The 19195-nt window shown below is 33.0% G+C and overlaps 4 protein-coding genes across 4 annotated transcripts; 1 reads left to right on the top strand and 3 right to left on the bottom strand.

The window, feature by feature from the left end:
* Window positions 1-1080: 1080 nt before the first annotated feature.
* LOC141693840 (protein CHLORORESPIRATORY REDUCTION 42, chloroplastic) lies at window positions 1081-1877 on the top strand. Its single transcript, XM_074499015.1, has 2 exons — window positions 1081-1451; window positions 1557-1877. The coding sequence occupies exons 1-2, from the start codon at window positions 1147-1149 to the stop codon at window positions 1660-1662; spliced, it is 411 nt and encodes a 136-aa protein (XP_074355116.1). The 5' UTR covers window positions 1081-1146; the 3' UTR covers window positions 1663-1877.
* A 131-nt stretch (window positions 1878-2008) lies between these two features.
* On the bottom strand, window positions 2009-6449 carry LOC141691584 (uncharacterized). The gene is made up of 8 exons (XM_074496354.1): window positions 6426-6449; window positions 4108-4460; window positions 3908-3998; window positions 3661-3806; window positions 3308-3551; window positions 3113-3217; window positions 2795-2977; window positions 2009-2707 (listed from the first exon to the last, which is right to left on the bottom strand). The coding sequence occupies exons 2-8, from the start codon at window positions 4455-4457 to the stop codon at window positions 2009-2011; spliced, it is 1818 nt and encodes a 605-aa protein (XP_074352455.1). The 5' UTR covers window positions 4458-4460; window positions 6426-6449.
* A 250-nt stretch (window positions 6450-6699) lies between these two features.
* Window positions 6700-7086, bottom strand: LOC141691585 (uncharacterized). The gene has a single exon (XM_074496356.1). It carries the CDS (start codon window positions 7084-7086, stop codon window positions 6700-6702), a length of 387 nt encoding a protein of 128 aa, XP_074352457.1.
* A 6997-nt stretch (window positions 7087-14083) lies between these two features.
* Window positions 14084-18737, bottom strand: LOC141690319 (uncharacterized). Its single transcript, XM_074495066.1, has 10 exons — window positions 18583-18737; window positions 17821-18065; window positions 17375-17579; window positions 17048-17138; window positions 16829-16974; window positions 16195-16438; window positions 15993-16097; window positions 15432-15614; window positions 15114-15318; window positions 14084-14774 (listed from the first exon to the last, which is right to left on the bottom strand). Exons 2-10 carry the CDS (start codon window positions 18038-18040, stop codon window positions 14290-14292), a joined length of 1884 nt encoding a protein of 627 aa, XP_074351167.1. The 5' UTR covers window positions 18041-18065; window positions 18583-18737; the 3' UTR covers window positions 14084-14289.
* Between the last annotated feature and the right edge of the window lie 458 nt (window positions 18738-19195).

Genomic DNA, 19195 nt, shown 5'->3' on the forward strand with positions numbered 1-19195 from the left:
GACTCAGCAGAGGGCTCGTATTCATATTCTGCATCGTCCTCGTCGTCATAATACTGCTCACCCGACCCTTGATGTGCTATTATTGTCTGATATAGCTACCGCCATAGACGGTGTATTTCACATTTCCGCTCTAACTTGGCCTGCAAGAGGCGAGTTTCTTTCTCTAAAAGCCCGAGCTCTTCATCTGAGTGCATTGGGGCTTCAGGTTCTTCTGTTTCTTTCAGTTTCGCGCGCTCAACTTTTTCTAGATGCAAACACATATCACTAGAAAGCACCTGTTTGTCTGTCAAGCTTTAGATTCGCTGGCGTTGATCTGTTTTACACTTGCGCTTCTTCGTCTGTGAATTTGTGACCACGATATCGAGTTGTTCATTGTGGTCAGTTTTCTTGGGTGGCGGAAAAAGCATCTTGGTTGTAGCGGTGGCTGTTGCGGCGGTCCTTGATCGTTGCGATGCCTAGTAACCGTGGGGATCTCTGTTGTCTTCTCCACCAGTCCGATTTCGTTCGGATCGATTTCCTCCATGATTTCGTTGGATTTTAAAATAAAGCTCATTTTAGCGCCAAATGATGTGCCTTTAATATTATTACTATTTAAGACTAATCTTTACAACCCCTTAAAATGATGTTGTGACTTTATATTTATAGGGAGTCCCAAATAGACTATTCTTTACAAATGGGCCTTTTGGGCCTTTACACAAATGTTCTATAATTATTACAACTAACTCTTCTTGGACCATTCTCTTTCGTCCAAGGTCCGACAAGTAGAATCAAATTTAAAATTAACTTTTTTGTTCTGGTTTCAAGAGGTAATTTTATAAAATTTTATTTGATGTTATAATTCTACATTAGATTTTGAATCACATTTTTTATTTGTAAAATATAATTTCATAATTATAAATGAGATTCTATAATAAAACTCATAATTCTTTTGGAACTCTATTCGGTAGAGTAATGGTCTATAGATCCATATTAACTTGATTTTTTAAAATATTTGATAAAAAAGAATTCGAAATATTTACTTATTATTGTATTACACAACTAGCAAAATAGTGTGTCTAAATAAATGCCAATGAGTTTATATCTGTAGTACTAGTACTGAGGGGTATCTAAAAACTGAGCCACATAAATTTCATCACCATATCAAGCATGGCTATGTGCATCTTCTCCATAGCAATATCACCATATGAACAATGTTCAAGACTTGAAACAAGTAGGCTTCACTCACTCAGACATGCAAATACTTCAAAAACAACTTCATTTTCTACTAAGTGTGAACAAAAAGAAGACTCGGTATCTAGTAGTGTACAAGGCAAGAACAGAGGCAAAGAAACAACACTTAAAGTAGGGTCTCCTATTATAGTCATAGAGGCTCCCAAGATGCTGAAAACTGCTGCTTCTGTTCCCTGCCTCAGGACTAATTCTGGCTTAGTCAATCCTGGTGATGTCGGAAGGTCATAACTAAACAGAGTTATTGGTCTCAAGTTACAATAGTACAAACTACAAAATTCTGATGCCATTTTTTTTTTGATATTTTTTTACATTGTTATGTAATGCAGGATTGTATCAAGAAAACCCAAGGATGTATGGGCTATTCGTTTGTCTATCGGAACTTTTCTCATCGATGAAAGATACTTTAAACCTTTGGAGCTAGAACAAGAATGAGCTTTTATAAGATTCCTAAAATCAAAGCTTAACTACAAGGAACATGGCTTTCAAATTGTATTTGTATGTAGTGCATCTTTGTGACTACACCGGTATGTTTGGTTTGGTTTACGTTTTTGGGCAGACCAATGCCATTGCATTTTAAGTTTTACAGCAAATCTGTGATTAGTGGAAGTTGGTAAAATTATAATTACAGTCAAGGAGAGATTGCAGAACTACTGGAAATTTTTTATTCATGACTATAGTTACAGTGCAGAATAACTTATTTTCAAAATGAATATGAGCTTTTCAATATCTAATACACTACTATGTGCTAAAAGAATAAACAGGCAGGTAAAAAAATAGCCTACTTATCCCTGACGCCAACAGCATTGGTTTGTAGACCAAAACCAAAAGGAAACAATGGATCATAGTTGGTATCTCCGAAATTCATAGGAAGCTGATCTACTCTCTTGAACCACGTACGAGAGAGTTTTCCAGTGAAACCATAATCTCCATAAAGAACATCAGCAACACCTTGACCTTCACTACCTGGAAGCCAAGCAGCAACAAAAGCTTCGACAGATGGAAGTATTGGTTCGATCACAAGAGGCCTTCCTGAGATTAGGATAACAACACATTTCACATTATCGCAGACATTCTTGATTGTTCTTAATCCGTCTGTAGGAATTGTAAGGTTCAAATTGTCTCCTTTAGTTTCTGCAGTTGGAGCTTCTCCGACAACTACTATGGCGTAGTCAAATTCCTTGGACTTGACAAAATTTGCATCAGGGTTCTTCTCGTAAACAATTTTTGTACTCGGGTCAACGGTGGCTCTTATGCCACTTAGAATAGTGGTTCCTATAGTCATGTTGTTGCCCGGTTGTCCTTGCCATGTTATAGTCCATCCTCCACATTGATTCCCCAAATCATCTGCATGACTTCCTGCAACCAATATTTCTCTTCCCTTTATAGGCAAAGGCAGCATAGGTGTAGTTGAAGATTTCCCATTTTTCAGAAGTACCAAAGATTTTCTTACCGCTTCCCTTGCCAACTCCCTATGTTCCTGCTCATTTGTTATTCATTTAGTAAGTGAACACACAAATCAAGAAAAAAGGTCTCAATTTTTCTCCGAGCAAGCTCTTGAACTAACCTTAATTCCTAGGTAACTGACTAAACTTTCGTCTGACATGGGATTTTCAAATAGGCCTGCAATGAACTTGACTCTCAAAATTCTTGTGACAGCATCATCAATTCTACTCATTGGAATGATTTTCTTTTTTACTAGAGAAGTCAAAAGATCGGTAAATTCACTGTAGTTGTAAGGAAGCATGACCTGAAAATCAATCAGGTAGAAGCCAGATTATTATCCTTCATAGATGAATCAGTTAATGGTTTATTATCTTTTTTTATAATTATAAATATCAGTGCTGCAGCCTGCATTTGCTGTTGGGAGAAAACTGAAACCAACCATGTCAAGACCAGCAAGAATTGAAGCTTGGAGGGAATATGTGTAGTTTGCATGTGGTGGTGTAGTTATTCTGTCGATGCCTTCATAGTCAGAAATGACAATACCCTGAAACATTATGACACCACAGTCAACACAATTCTGTAGAAACAGCAAAATATACACGTTAATTTGTGCGTTTTGCAGTTTGATACGTACCTTAAATCCCAGTTTTCTCTTGAGATAATTAGTAACAAGATCATGATTAGCATGCATCTTGATACCATTCCAGCTTGAATAAGACACCATGACAGTTGCAACGCCCTTCTGAATGGCGTCCGGATAGGCAGGCATGTGAATGTTGAGTAATTCATCCCAGCTAACAATTGTGTTGTTTTCATTGATTCCATTTACAGTGCCTCCATCACCCACAAAGTGTTTTGCACTACCCAAAACCTTCGTCCTTGATCATCAAATATTGTGATTCAGTTAAACATCTCAAAAACAATTGTTCGATAAACATACAGCAAGTTGAAGTAGGTGCATATATACAATTTAATATTTAGACTTACTTTCCACCAAGATAAGGATAGCCCTTGGGTTGATCAGCAGGGATCTCGCCTTGTAAACCAGAAATGTGTTCTGTCATTTGTTGCACGACAGTATGATCTTCGCTAAAGCTTTCATAACATCGACCCCATCTTGGATCTCTACACACCTTGAAAATGCAAGAAGTTCTAATCAGTACAATCCAATGCAATGATGCATAGATTTACAACCTACCCTAAAAATCAAGAACAAGCTATGTATAAAGTATACCGCAATGCATGGGGCAAAAGCATAATGAATGCCTGTAGCTCTAACTTCAAGAGCAGTTGCAGCACCAATTCTTTTCACAAGATCAGGATCCCTAAATTTTACATCCAAAAATGTTAAAAACAAGTACTTGTAGATGTATATTCATCACCCTCAGACAGATAAACTCAAGCTTTTAAGCCAATCGCGTAAATTTGTCATACCTTGTTGCTCCAAGGCCAACATTATGGGGAAAAATCGTTGCATTATAAACATTATTATTCCCATGAACAGCATCAATTCCATAAATCATTGGAATCCCAAGCCTCGTAGAAACTGCACCGCTTTGAAATTCATTAACCATAAGAATCCAATCTTTAGCAGTAGCATTCGGACGAGGCCAGCTTCCACCGCCACTTAGTATGCTTCCAACTCCATATTGTTTCATAATCTCTGCAGTCAGATTCTTGCGCTCCAACTGCATCATCTGTCCAATTTTTTCACTCAATGTCATTCTTCTCAAAAGATCCTCAACTCGAGCCTCGACGGGCTGTTTTGGATCTTTGTACACCATTCTCTGATCACCATTCTGTAATCTTGCTGATATTCTTGTTGTTATGTAAAAACATGCAAAAAGGAATAGCACAACTGCATGAACTGAAAGTTTAATAGTGATTTTCATAGGGTTTTGGCAGATGAGGCCCCTGTTTATAAAACAAAATGCTATAGAACAATGTAGCAATAACCAAAACTATTTTTAAGAGGTCAAGATTTGTAGGTTACAATACAATAAATTAATTATCAGAACTAAATGTGTCTGTATATTTATACTTGCAACTAATGCTTCTTGACCAACTTTCCAAGAAAGATCAGAATCAGATAATATCTCCATTTTTTTACAACTTTGAAATTTTATCTACAGTCCGTTTTAACATGTGCAATTATTTTGTAATGATAAGGATAATGACTATTAGAGACTATTATCCTAGTAGATTAACACACGTTATCCTACAAATTAGCCGCTATTACACCCATGCATGCATGCACATTTAATATATGGTAATAGAATTGTACTTGTAGTCTTGTAACAGGTTACTCAAAAAAATCCCAAAATTTATGCTAAATAATCCGATACGACCAAATTGTGAGTTAATTTTTTGGCGCAAACATGCACACGAAAGAATGTCTAAAATTTACTAGTTTTCATCCCGACATATTAACGGTACATTTTACCCAAAATACCCTCAAATATACATTCTAGGCATTTATATTAATTTTCTAAATTTTTGTAAAGATTACATATTTCTAATATTTATATTCACTATTACATTCATACGAATACGCATGTTCGAGATTACATAATTTGTGAATATTTTGGATGGACAACTTTACACACAAATATTTTGTGAAAGTGATCCTAAAAAATAAGTATTTTAATAGTTCGCATGTTATTATTAAAAAATACTAGATAAAGAAATGAGACATCAATATTTAGAAAAAAAATTGAAAATGAGTATATGATAAAATAAATAATTCGGTCAAGGTTGCCAACGATGCACAAGAAGGAGATAAATACTCAAATAGCGTGAGAGGCTGGACTCCTCGTCATGAATACAACTTAGTTAAAAAAATGAAGATTGAAGATATGCTTAACGTATGAAATACTACAAGATATTGAGATAATAAAAAGACTAAAATTACTATAAAATAAAATTGACTAAAAGGACAAGATCATATCATATCAGGGTATGTAATTTTACCAAATCAATGCCATAATGTTCCTGATTCTGCCAGTAATTATACCTATTTACGGTTAATTGACAAGCTAATTAAATTAAAATGATATTTTTTATATTTTACTACGCAACTTGTCATACGCGGGGTTATATTATTTACTTGCGGTAAAATAGGGAAGTTCCCCAATTGTGTGAAAGCATATTCTTCAATATATATATTTTTAAGGGGCTGTATTTAACTAGAATTTTAATGTATTATATATAATTTATGAATTTTAATGGATTATATCATATTTTGATTTTACGCGGATTCAAGATAAAATGTCGAAGAGTTGATAAAGAGTTTTTAGGATTTAAACACAATCTTTCAAAATCTCATTAATTATAGTGCAATTTCAAAAACCATAATGCCACAAAATCCTTTATGAAGTCCAAAAAAATCCGTCTGCTAAATACCATCAGATTTTAATAGATTTTAAATAATCCCATTTGAATACCTTCAGATTTTTAAACACAATTTAAAATCCCGATTGAATACCATCGGATTTTGTGACATAATTTAAAATTCCAGTTAACTATCATAAAATTCTAATACATTTTTTAAAATATAAATTAAATACACTTAAATTTCATTAATATAAAAAAAAATTAGAATCCTAACTAAATACACCCCCTAAATCTTTTATATGCTTTACTTTAGCATATCTTTACATTCTGTTTCTAAAGCAATCTCAGTGTCCCTCCTTTTCTATCATATCATTAGTTTTCTCATTCATATCACTCTAATACTTTTTTTTGAAATAAACGTACTTGCTTTCATTAAATAGAATCAAATATCAGTATATCAGAAATAAAATCCGGAGTAACATCAATCCACTCCTGAAAGTCTGACACAGAATGTGCAGCCCTTGCTAATGTATGAGCTACACCATTCGCAGACCTATGAACAAAATTCAATAGCACATCATCAAAATGCTTAAAATAATCGATACAATCTAACATAATTGTATGAAAATATGAGTTCCCTTGCACTCCCCTACATGCATCTGCAAGCAATTTAGCATCCGTTTCAAAAACACACTATTTTAAGTTCAAGTCCTTTGTCCACGACAACGCTTCTTTGAGACTAAATGCTTCTGTTTCCCTCGGTTGCATGTTTGCTGAGATTCTCTGAACTCGCGCTCGAATAAACTCACCAGCATCGTTTCGAATCACACTGCTAATCCATATACTTCCAGTTGCCTCAAAAATTGCTGCATCAATATTCACTTTTATCCAACCTTGAGGAGGTGGGAACCAACGTCTCGGACTCGAGCTAATAACAGGCCTACTACTGTGCTTCTTTGTCTGACTCCTCTTCCAATCATGTAAAATATTTAACGCACTTGCATGAGCACCAAAAACCAATCCCGCGATCATGTTCCACACCCAATTATTACGTCGATTCCAAAGACTCCAGCAGACCATTGCAATCAAACTTAATTTCTCTCGATTACATACGCTGAATAGAAACGAGAACATTTCTCATACAGATCCTTGGGCTTGCTCAGTGCTTACCTCCTGAACCCCTGCCTTTAACCACACATCTTTTGCAAATGAGCAATAAAATAAAACATGCTCAATATCTTCCTCAGCCCCCAGACACCACGAACACCTAGTATCTATTTGCACACGCTTCATCGACAAGGCCACAGCTGTTGGTATCACAGACTTACATACTCGCCACATAAAGTTTAGGACTTTCCCCGGAAGATCCAATGTCCATAATTTTTTCCAGAACTCTGCATATGGCCATTGTTGTTCACCTACTAATTGTCTGTAACAACTTTTCACAGTAAAAATACCTGTATTTTCTAGAATCTTAAACCACGCATCATGCCTCACCTGCTTTGAAATGGGTATTCTTTTAATCAACTCAATATCCCTGTCATTAGAAATATCCCGGAGAATCTCCTCATCCCATTTATCCTTACTATCAGCCATTAAATTTCCAACCTTCACATTTTCAAGCTCAGTGACCACGGCAGTTGTGAGATATCCATTCTGTAAACAAGGTAGCCATGGTATTTTTCAAATATTTGTACTTTCTCCATTCCCAATTCTTTTTCTACATCCTTGTTTTAACACCTCTTGAGCTTAGATAATACTTCTCCACATGTAGCTTGGATTTGATCCCAACGTCGCATCAATAAAATCATTATTTGGATAATACTTAGCCTTCATCAGTCTAGTAACTAGCGAGTTGTCCCCATTAATCAATCTCCATCCATGTTTTGCCAACATTGCAACGTTGAATTTTTTGATGTCCCTAAAACCCAACCCCCCATTATACTTTCCTTCACAGAGTTTCTCCCATGCCATCCAATGAATTCATTTACCACTTCTACCCGATCCCCGCCAAAAAGCATTCATCAGACGTTGAATACTATTACATACTTCATTCGGAATAAGAAATAAGTTCATCCAGAAATTGGGTACTGATTGAGCTGCAGTTTTGAGTAACACCAGTTTGCCGCCCTTCGATATCTTCTTATTACTCCAATTATGCAATTTCTGACTTACTCTCTCTGTTAAAAATTTGAATGCATTATTTTTCCTCCTTCCTACGTGCATTGGCAGGCTTAGATAGTTCCCTGGTACTTTCGATTCTTGAACCTTGAGAGTAGTGCAGATTTGCTGTCTGCAAATTCTATCTGTATAAACTTTCATACCTTTCCAATATGCTCTTCATACTCCTGGCTTCTTGAATTGTGGCTCTGAAGAATACATAGCAGTCATCGGCAAACAGTAAATGCGAAATAGGTGGTGCCCCTCGAGCAATAGAACAACCATGCACTAAACCCGCTGCTTCATGTCTCTTTATAATTGAAGTGAGCCCTTCTGCACACAAAATATATAGGTAAGGGGAGATGGGATCCCCTTGCCTAATCCCCCGTTTTGGTTGGATATAACCAAACTCATTACCATCCCGAACAAAACTGTAAGAAACTGTCCGGACACATTTCATGATTCTTTCCACCCATACACTGTTAAATCCAAACTTGACCATTATACTCTCCAAGAATATCCATTCAAGGCGATCATATGCCTTAGATATATCTAATTTTAGCCCAACAACTCCACGTGCTCCTTGAGTTTTTCTTCGAATGTAGTGGTTAACTTCAAATGCAATGAGAGCATTATATGTCAATAACCTACCTTCGATGAATGCGCTTTGATTTTCCGAGATCAAACTTGACAAGCATTGCTTAAGCCGATTAGCCATCACCTTAGATAAGATAAGGAACAATACATTACATAATGAGATCGGCCTTAAATCCTTCATATATTGTTGTTGTTTTACTTTCGGTATCAAACAAACCAATGTTCTATTTATTCCATCTGGTAATTCTCCTGTAGCAAAGAACAACTGGCAAAATTTAACCACATCATCCCCTACTATGCTCCAGTAAGCTTGATAAAATTCTGGATTTAGTCAATCATATCCAGGTGATTTCTCAGAATACATAGAAAACACTGCATCCTTAACTTCCTCAGGTGTAACAGCTTTAATTAAATTCAAATTTTGCTCATATTTGACTCGATTAATTACCTCATGTTCAGAGAGTCTATCTGCTGTCGTAGTTGCCTGGAACATCTCTTCGAAATACTCTGTAATTATCTGTTTTATTTCTTCCGGATCATCTTTCCAAATCCCCTGTTGATCCCATAATCCTGTCAGTTGATTATTTCGTTTCCTCCCAGTTGCATAACTATGGAAGAATCTTGTATTTTGGTCTCCTTCCTTGAACCAAAATTGCTTTGCTCGTTGCTTCAAATAAATCTCTTGCTTTTCAAGTAGCTGCAAGAATTCCCATCTGGCTTTATTATACTTCTTTACACCATATGCATCACGTCGAGATCGATATTTCCTCATTTCTTTCCTTGCATCCTGAATTTTTATTTTCATCTTCTTTACTCTCCCTCCCCCATTCTTCAAGCTTTAAACAGCAGTAGTCCACCTTTTCTATAATGCTTCTACCTGCCCCTTGTGTCCAGCTTTGTTGAATTAAATTAAAACATTGCTCTTCTCTGATCCACATATTTTTAAAACGAAAATGTTTCTTCTTTGGAACATACATTAATCTATTCAATTCCAGAAAGAGAGGCATATGATCAGAGGTCGAAACCTCGATGACTTTGATAGTGGTCATAGGAAACATAGCCCTCCATTCTTGATTAGCTAAGCCCCTGTCAAGTCTTTCTTGAATCATATCGCTCTAATACTTGATAGTCAACTAATTGCCTATTTGTTTTCGTCAAAAAAAAAATAACATTTTCCGTTTATTTGTATACGATTTTTTAACTGTTTGGCACATAGCGTATTTAAAATTTGAATATAAAATATAATTATATAATTTATTTTTAAAATTTTGTTTGTTTGAATTAAATTTTAAATATTAAATTTTTATTTCAAAGAAAAAATAATTTAGAGAACTATATATATATATATATATATAGTTTTTTATCGTAAAAACCCCGCAGTCGCTATCTTTCGGACGAATATAAAATGCACTTAAACCGACAATCTCTGATGAGGAGGTATAATCATAAATTCTCCTCCCGTAAAATTTGAACTTGTGACTTAGAAAATAATTATCCGCTTTTTGACTAACTTAGCCAACTCTCGCGAATTTAAACTATATTGAAAGAGCATTAAGATGATTAAAAGCCCAAATATCATTAAAATGAGAAAAAACCTCAATTATTATTACTTTGAAACAAAATGTCACAATTTCAATAGAAGGCCATATATATCACTCTTAACACACAACATCAATTTATACTATCTAATCGAAACTAGTGACTTTTCTCCTAAAGTGTGATATTTGAGATCAACGTCACTTTAAAAAAAAATACATTCAAGTACCCTTCCCAACATATGCTATATAATTAGAATAACAGTCCGTGTTATAAAACTTTTGATTTTTTAAAAAAATTAATAAAAAGGGATCATTTCTAATTTAATTAAAATGTATAAAAAATAGTATTGTAAATAATTTTTGTTTAATAAATATTTAGACTCTAAATTGATGATTTATTATATTACGATTTTTTTTTTGCAGGCTTGATAAATTTAGTGATAACAAATATTTTAATCAGTATTCTAAAACTCGGGAGTACTCGGACGAGTATTCAGGAAGTACTCGGACGAGTACTCGGGTATTACTCGGACTCGAACCGATTTTCGATCTTATTTTGGTATACTCAGTCATAACTCGGGTTTTTACTTGACTCGGGTCAAACTCGGGCAAAACTCGGATTACTCGGAAAAAACTCGGTTTTAGAAGAACAAATTTGGAAAAAAGATTAATGTTCCCAAAAAAAGAAACTCGTAAGTAGGTACTAATTTGTAATAAATAAATACAGTTTTTAAGTATTTTTAATATTAAAATGATTATAAAAGGCCAGCCAAAATAAGAAAATGATAATTAAATATATTGCATATCATTTAAAAAATATTATAAGTTAAATTCATACTAAATTAAAAGTTGCCGGTTATTTAAAATTTCAAATTTTATATCGAGTACTATTTCGAGATACTCGAAAATATAATTAATTTTTTTTGCGAAATGAAAACATAATTAATTATTTTATATATCATTTATTTATATAGTACTTTAAGTTAAATAAATATTAAAATTAAAAATTAATATTTATTATTCGAGTTTTTAACAAAGTACTATTTCCGAGTACTCGTTACTCCATGTCTTCACCGAGTCGAATCGAATATCGATTTTTAGAACACTAATTTTAATTGTACATGATTCATAAGTCAAATAAGTTGTTGTTTATTATAATTTGTGTAGTTTATATATATGAGTATAAGGTGATGAAAACTTGTTATATGTGATGGAGAAGATGTCTCTAACACAATTACAAATTTATGGTATTGAAGTGTGTGTATAATTTTATTAAATTATTTGTGATAGTGTTTAGTTAACAAATATATGCATATCTATTATTTATACATGAGATATGTATTTCAGAATATGTTATTGTGTGTGGTAAGCTTGCTATTATACTACATATTACATCTATTATGGAAGTTTAATCGTTATTATTTCTTTTAATTAATTCAACATTTTTTCTTATATATTCAGTAATTATATATATTGATTTCCTATGCCGAACTTTTATAAATTCGATATAATATTTATAAATATTACTACTGAAATTTCTAAAGCTTTAAGTTATTATGAAAGAAAGAATACGATAATTTATTTGAACAGTATAATTACTTTTCATTTTTAACATACAATAGATCGAATTAAATCATACATTTTAGTTTGTATATAAGTTTAATTCATGTAATATAATTTCAAATATGAAAATAATTTTATACTAACATAAAATAATTTTATATCAAATTAAACAATTACAAGAAATTAAGTGTTTTGTTCAAAAACTTTAAAACTTATATATAATTTTAATTATATAAAACAATGTACATTTTATTTTCATTTTTTCAGTTATATAAATCACAGTAAATCAATTTTACAATTTTGATATATATTATTTATTAACTTGGTCCGATAAAGATCTCGAACACATTAATACTCGCGAATGTAAAATGTTACAAAAACCTTATTTCATTGATATAACTTTCTCATCGATCCAATAAACAAACTTTATGAATCTATTAATTGAAAAATGCGCTTTAACTCGATCGAAATATGATACATTTATGAAAAACAGTCAAATGTGTTTCTTTAAAATCAAGAATATTCTGATACTATGTTCGAAATAAGCCAAAATACATGGGTCTAAATCAAAAATCGATTAAATTTTTGAATTATGTGTACATCTAACACTACTCTATTTATCTCATAATTGTTAACTTATTTAATTTTTTTACGGTCAATCTAGTTAAATAACTAAAATTTGACATTCTATGTTTTCTAAAAATTATATAACATATAATTTCTAACAATACAATTTTTATTGAATAAACACGCATTAAAAATTTATTTTATTTTTCATATTAGTATGAACACGAATATTTGATATTATTAATTAATTTTTATATACAATATAATAGATTTTAATAAGACCCTTTACTCAAAAATATATTACATTATTTTATAAAAAAAATTCTTGTAATGGCTTTTTTTATGTGTTTAATATTGATCAAAATTATTATCTTAATTGTAATTTTAATTATTTAGAAATATGTAATTAATTAAATCAATATATATGATTGGAAAAATACTAAAAATATTATTTCATAAATTATTTAGAAATATGTAATTAATTAAAATTTACCTATTTAGCGACGTACATATATAAATGTTTGATTAAAAGTATAAAAGATATAATAATATAGTGATATTATAGTGTAAGATTAATGGATAGAGTGCGGTTGATTTTCCTTAAAAACATTTTTTAATTATAATAAATAGAAGAGCAAATTTGTTGGTTTACTGAAATTAAAAAAAATTCATTAATTTAAACCCTTATGCTCATATTGTATAGATATTGTATAGATAGAAGAGAAGATATAGGACAGAGGGAGTTGCAGATTTGTGCAAATTTTATGGGCGCGTGGAAAACAAAAATACTACTGAAGTTCCAAATTCAGAAACTGTGCTCAAATTTTAATTTAAATTTAGACTAGGGATGGGAATTTTACTTGACAATTCCTGATCTGTTTTGATTTATTCAAATTCGATGGATCTGGATTTGGATATTAGAAATACTAAATTGATATTGGACCCAAAATTCGAAATTCGTTTCAAATTCAATTTAAATCTAAAACCCGAAAAAATCTGATAGAATATTCTTATTTTACATAATTTTATAACAATAATACATGATTTGTATATATCAAATATTTAAATTTAATATTTATAACCGGGATATTAGATAATTCGATAGTTAAATTTATTATATTTAACGTTAATACTGAATTATCTATATATCTAGAGTACTATTTTTTTACTTAAATAAACGCACGAGTGAGTCGAATTTTTAACCTAGAAATTAAGACCTCGAGCACACCAATTATTTATTGACAATATATAAAATACTTAGCATTAAAAAAAACATATTTTAATAATATAAATTTTTTAATTAAATAATTTTAAAATAATCGAATTAGACCCGAAATCCGAAAAATCCGATAAATTGAATTTGAATCATTATTTTTAATATTCATAACCAAAATATAACGGATCATATTTGAATTTTAAGTAACCCTATCCCACCCTACTTCTTGTCATCTTGTCATCCCTAATTAGACCCCTCACGTATTAATTACTGTCAACTAAAACATATCATCACGTTCAATTCGAGAATAATTTTGAAATTTATTATGTGACTCGACCATTGCTCATGAAAAAATACAACATAATCCCATGTGCAGTTGTGTACATCTGTGATTTTTTTTTAAAAATACCTGTCAGATTTGTGTTATTTCTGCAGCTATATATGATAGTTTTCTGGAGTTTCATTTTGGAACCAAACCCTCTTACATTCCCTTCTAACTTGGAGAAAATACTGAATTACATAATTCAGTAATTAGACAGGGTATCTCACAATTCATTCTAGTATTTTACATATATAGAGAAGAAGCTAACACTAACCACTCACATGCAAAACCACAGAGTTCAATAGCAGTATACTTCTTTTTTAGTTTATGGTGGCCTTTGTTGTTAAACCGAAACCGAAAGGAAACAAAGGATCATAATGTGAATCACCGACATTCATTGGAAGCTGATCAACTGTTCGGAACCAAGTTCTTGCAAGCTTGCCAGTGAATCCATAATCACCGAATAGGGCATCCGTAACACCTTGGCCTTCAGTTCCTGGAAGCCATGCAGCCACAAAAGCATCAACATTTGCAATGTAGGGCTCAATGACCAGAGGACGACCAGAAATGAGGACAACAACACATTTTACAGCTTTGCAGACGTTTGTGATGGTGCTGGCACCAGGTTCTGGGATTGTTAGATTTGTGTTATCACCGTCAAATTCAGCGTAAGGTGGTTCACCGACAACGACAATTGCATAGGAGAATTTGTTGGACTTGACAAATTCTGTGTCAGGGTTTTCATTGTAGATGACTTTTGTTGATGGGTCAACTGCTTTTGTGACAGCAGTTAATATGGTGGTACCTGCAAAAATTTGACAAATAAAAGATGAATATAGTAACTGCAATTTTGACAGCTAATACTTTAATATCATATAGATTATGACTAAAGACAACCTCTAACAAGGATAACATCTGGGGTAGCTAGCGGAACAAATCAACATGCTATTTGATTATACATGAAGCATGGGACACAGCTTACAAGAAATAGGATATATGCACAGAAAAGGATACATTCAAATGCAATATGGTCACTGATTCTATTAGCAGTCAAGTAATGCACTGATTCTATTAGCAGTCAAGTAATGCGAGGATATTTTATATATAATGAATTAAAAGATAATGATTTCAATAAAAGACATACCGACAGTATGGTCATTTCCCTGAAGACCCTGCCACTCGATAGTCCATCCCCCACATTGATAACCCAAATCATTGGCGTGAGTTCCAGCGACAAGTATTTTTGGAGCTTTCTTTGGAAGAGGGAGAAAAGGTGCAGCGGAAGTTTTCCCATTCTTCAGAAGTACAAGAGATTTTCTCACAGCTTCCCTCGCCAACTGTCTATGCTCCTGTTCAAAAAAAAATTATGTTGTGTCATTGATAAGCACTTTCACACTTGTGAAACATCAAATACATAATAATTACGTAAGACTTATTAGTATTAACAGGTTCAGTGGTAGACCTGGCTTCCTAGTTGTTTAGCAAGGCTTAGATCGGCCAATGGCTTCTCAAAAAGACCCATTACAAACTTGACCCTCAAGATTCTTTTCACCGCATCGTCAATCCTGCTCATCGGGACAATATTATTCTTCACCTGGAAGATCAAATCATCGACGAACTCCGTGAAGTTTTCTGGAACCATCATCTGAAACACATCAAGATGCTTTCAAGTAAGTTTATTTTCCTGTCTTCAATATACATTCATAATTCTTAAAGGCGAAGATGACGAATAGTAGGGTACTCGACCGGAGGTCGATGAAATAGAATTGAATAAAAGCAAGCCTTGTTAAGCTGAATAATGTTAAGATTCCCCTCCTCAATGCCATTTCTTCATAGACTTCTTTACTTTTAATTAATAGATTAATTGATCATATTAAACCAATATACAGTTAAAGGATAATTTAAGAAGCTGAAGATCCGTGGAATTGATACATGTTCATTACTGACTAAACTAGTGTTTTCGGCAAAAACTGTCAAGTTTAAGAATCATAAGAACGAGACGTAGAGACAGAGCAATACTGACCATGTCTATTCCTGCCTGAACACCTGCTTGAACTGAATAAGAATAGTTTGAATGAGGGGGTGAAGTAATCTTGTCAATGCCCTCCCAGTCTGATATTACAAAACCCTGAAATATAATCCACAGAAAATTAATTATGTTATAGACGATCTTCTGTTTTGCTTGAAGAAAACAAATTTATCTTCTAATCATAAAAGTTTATTACCCTGAACTTGAGCTTATCCTTAAGAAAGCCAGTTACAAGGTCACGGTTTCCGTGCATCTTTTTGCCATTCCAGCTTGAGTAGGAAACCATCACAGTCGCCACACCCTTTCTGATGGAGTCGAGGTATGCAGGCATGTGGATGCTAAGCAAGTGATTAAAGTCTATCACAGTGTTGTTTTCATCAATGCCTCTGACCGTGCCACCATCCCCAACGAAATGCTTAGCACATGCCACAACTTTTGTCCTTTATCATATGAAACAGTTTGTTAGGGGAATAATTTTCTAACAGGGATAAATTACCTTAATTATATTGCAAGTAATCAATAAAACAGTTCAATTTTATTAGGTAACTGAAAGATGAGTTCCGCCTCTGTGATCCTGGTATTTTTTAACTGAAAGGACAACACAAGAGAAACTACAACTAAGAAAACAATGAAACCAGTATGTTGCCTTGATTTAGGAAGCTAAAGAGGATTGTCTTTGTTATTGCTAGAACATACTACTGAAAGGCTTTGAAGAAATCACACTAGACTAGCAATATAGTAATCAGTTACAAATCGCACTTTACTAAGTTGTTAATACAGAGTATGCTAAGGTAACAAGATAAAGAGGTAGCAAAGGCATAATATCATACTGGTCACCAACAAAAGGTACACCCTTCCGAGAGGTAGTTGGCAAGTCGCCCTGTAAACCAGGTATAATTTCAGTCATTGCTTGAACAATCTTATGATCTTCGCTATAGCTTTCATAACAACGACCCCATCTTGGGTCACGACAAACCTGTAATAAAAACTATCAGAAACTGAAAAAAGTATATATATACTTTGAAGCAGAGGCTTTATTCCAAACTTACCGCTATACAAGGAGCAAACGTATAAGGAATTCCAGTAGCCCTGACTTCAAGGGCTGTCGCAGCCCCTATTTTCTTGACAAGTTCAGGATCTCTGTTAAGATTAATAAAATTCATATACTTAACTCGTTATTTAAGTATTATTTACATCGCTAAGCAGCATACATCATACATGTTAACAAAAATGTTGCACTATTGTAGGATTATTAAAGCCTACACATTAGAATTTACATAGATGGTAAAAAAGGACTGTTTACACAGATCTATGGTTCGAAATCTCAGATACTTAAGATCAAACAAAATACTTATAAAAGGTCTCGGGTAACTTGCCTGGTAACTCCAAGGCCAACATTGTGAGGGAAAATAGTTGCACCATAGACATTGTTGTGGCCATGAATGGCGTCGATACCATAAAGCATAGGAATTCCAAGCCTTGTAGAAAGAGCACCCTTTTGAAACTCATTAACCATATTAACCCAAGTTTCAGCAGATGCCTTAGGTGCAGGTACACTCCCTCCACCACTCAATATACTACCTGCTCAATCAAATTCATCCTCCATCAGATCCATGTACATACTTACATTACAATTTATACTTAAAATTCAAATACAAGTAATATAAATTTGACAAAGAAAGTATATAGCTCATGTATGCAAACAGCAATGGTTGTAAGTACACACACACACAGATAGAGAGAGAGAGATAGAGAGAGAGAGAGAGAGAGAGAGATGATTAGTTAATTCAAGCTTTTGAGTGTATGTCTGTACAGACTGTACCAATAAAATACTGCTTCATAATATCAGGTGAAGCAATCTTGCGTTCAATCTGAGTCATCTGACCAACCTTCTCTTCAAGACTCATTCTTTTCATCAAATCTTTAATTCTTACACCCAAAGCCTGTTTTGGATCTTTATATTTCATATATTCTGCTTCTGAAACAGCCACCATAGACCACAATAACAATAACCCCGTCAAGAACATCCCAATCCTCCCCATTTTCTTGACAACTCTTCCTTCAAACCTACAATACACACACAAATAACAACCACCTGTAAATCATCACTCCACAAGTACATAAAAATACTTGAAACAAAAACCCAGAAATAACATACTATGAAATCCAAGAAAACAACAAAAAGATCACATTTTTATCTATTTTTGCAAAAAGATCACATTTTTATTACTATTTTGCCAATAAGAAATAAAGAGAAAGCATAAGAATACCAGCAAAGAAAAACCCAGAAAGTACATACAATGAACTTCAAGTGAAAAACCCAGAAACAACAAAAAGATCACATTTTTATCTATTTTTGAAAGTGAAAAAGATCAAATTTTATCATTTTTGTCCAATAACAAAAAAAAGAGAAAGCATAATAATAATGGCAAAGAAAAACCCAGAAAGTACTTACAATGAAATTCAAGAAAACAACAAAAAGATCACATTTTTATCTATTTTTGCAAGTGAAAAGAATATATTATTATTTTTATTAATTTGTCCAGTGAGAAAGAAAGAGAAAGCAAAATAGCAAAGAACTTACTTGGGGAAATGGGAAAAATCTAAGCCAAAATCTGGAACGAGAAGAATGTGAAGTGAGTGAAGTTGTCACTTGTGTGTATAAGTGTGTGTGTATATGTGAAGTGAGAAGGTGGGGAGTGTCAGCTTTAAATAGAGTGGAATAGCTAGCAGAGTCCAGAAGATAATGTTTATGTTTAGACAAATAAACGTTGGGTGTCTATTGTCGTACTCTGATTTGGAGTTGGAATATGTGATTTTCACATTGGTTATTGTTGTCCTTTTGATTTTCATTTCAATTTGAAATTTTATACCCGTTGGGATTTCTTGCATGTTTACATGGTATTTCAAATTCTTCATCTATTATCTATTATATAATGAAAATATGTTACGGTTTTTAAATTTGTTTTCAAAATTTATCCAGGTAGTGTGTATTTTATTTTGTTTGCTAATTAATTATACATTTCTATCAGTAATTGAACTCTTGAACTTATGCAAGTAAAAAATAGCGCAATCAAAAAATCAATGCACCAATTATTACTTAGATTGCCTTAAAACACAATTGAATACGGTATAGAATATGTATTCTCATCAATTTATCGATTCATCATGTACAAACCGGTACTAGAACATTGTCT

The sequence above is a fragment of the Apium graveolens genome, chromosome 10, assembly GCF_009905375.1.
Source record: "Apium graveolens cultivar Ventura chromosome 10, ASM990537v1, whole genome shotgun sequence".
Classification (NCBI taxonomy): Eukaryota; Viridiplantae; Streptophyta; class Magnoliopsida; order Apiales; family Apiaceae; genus Apium; species Apium graveolens.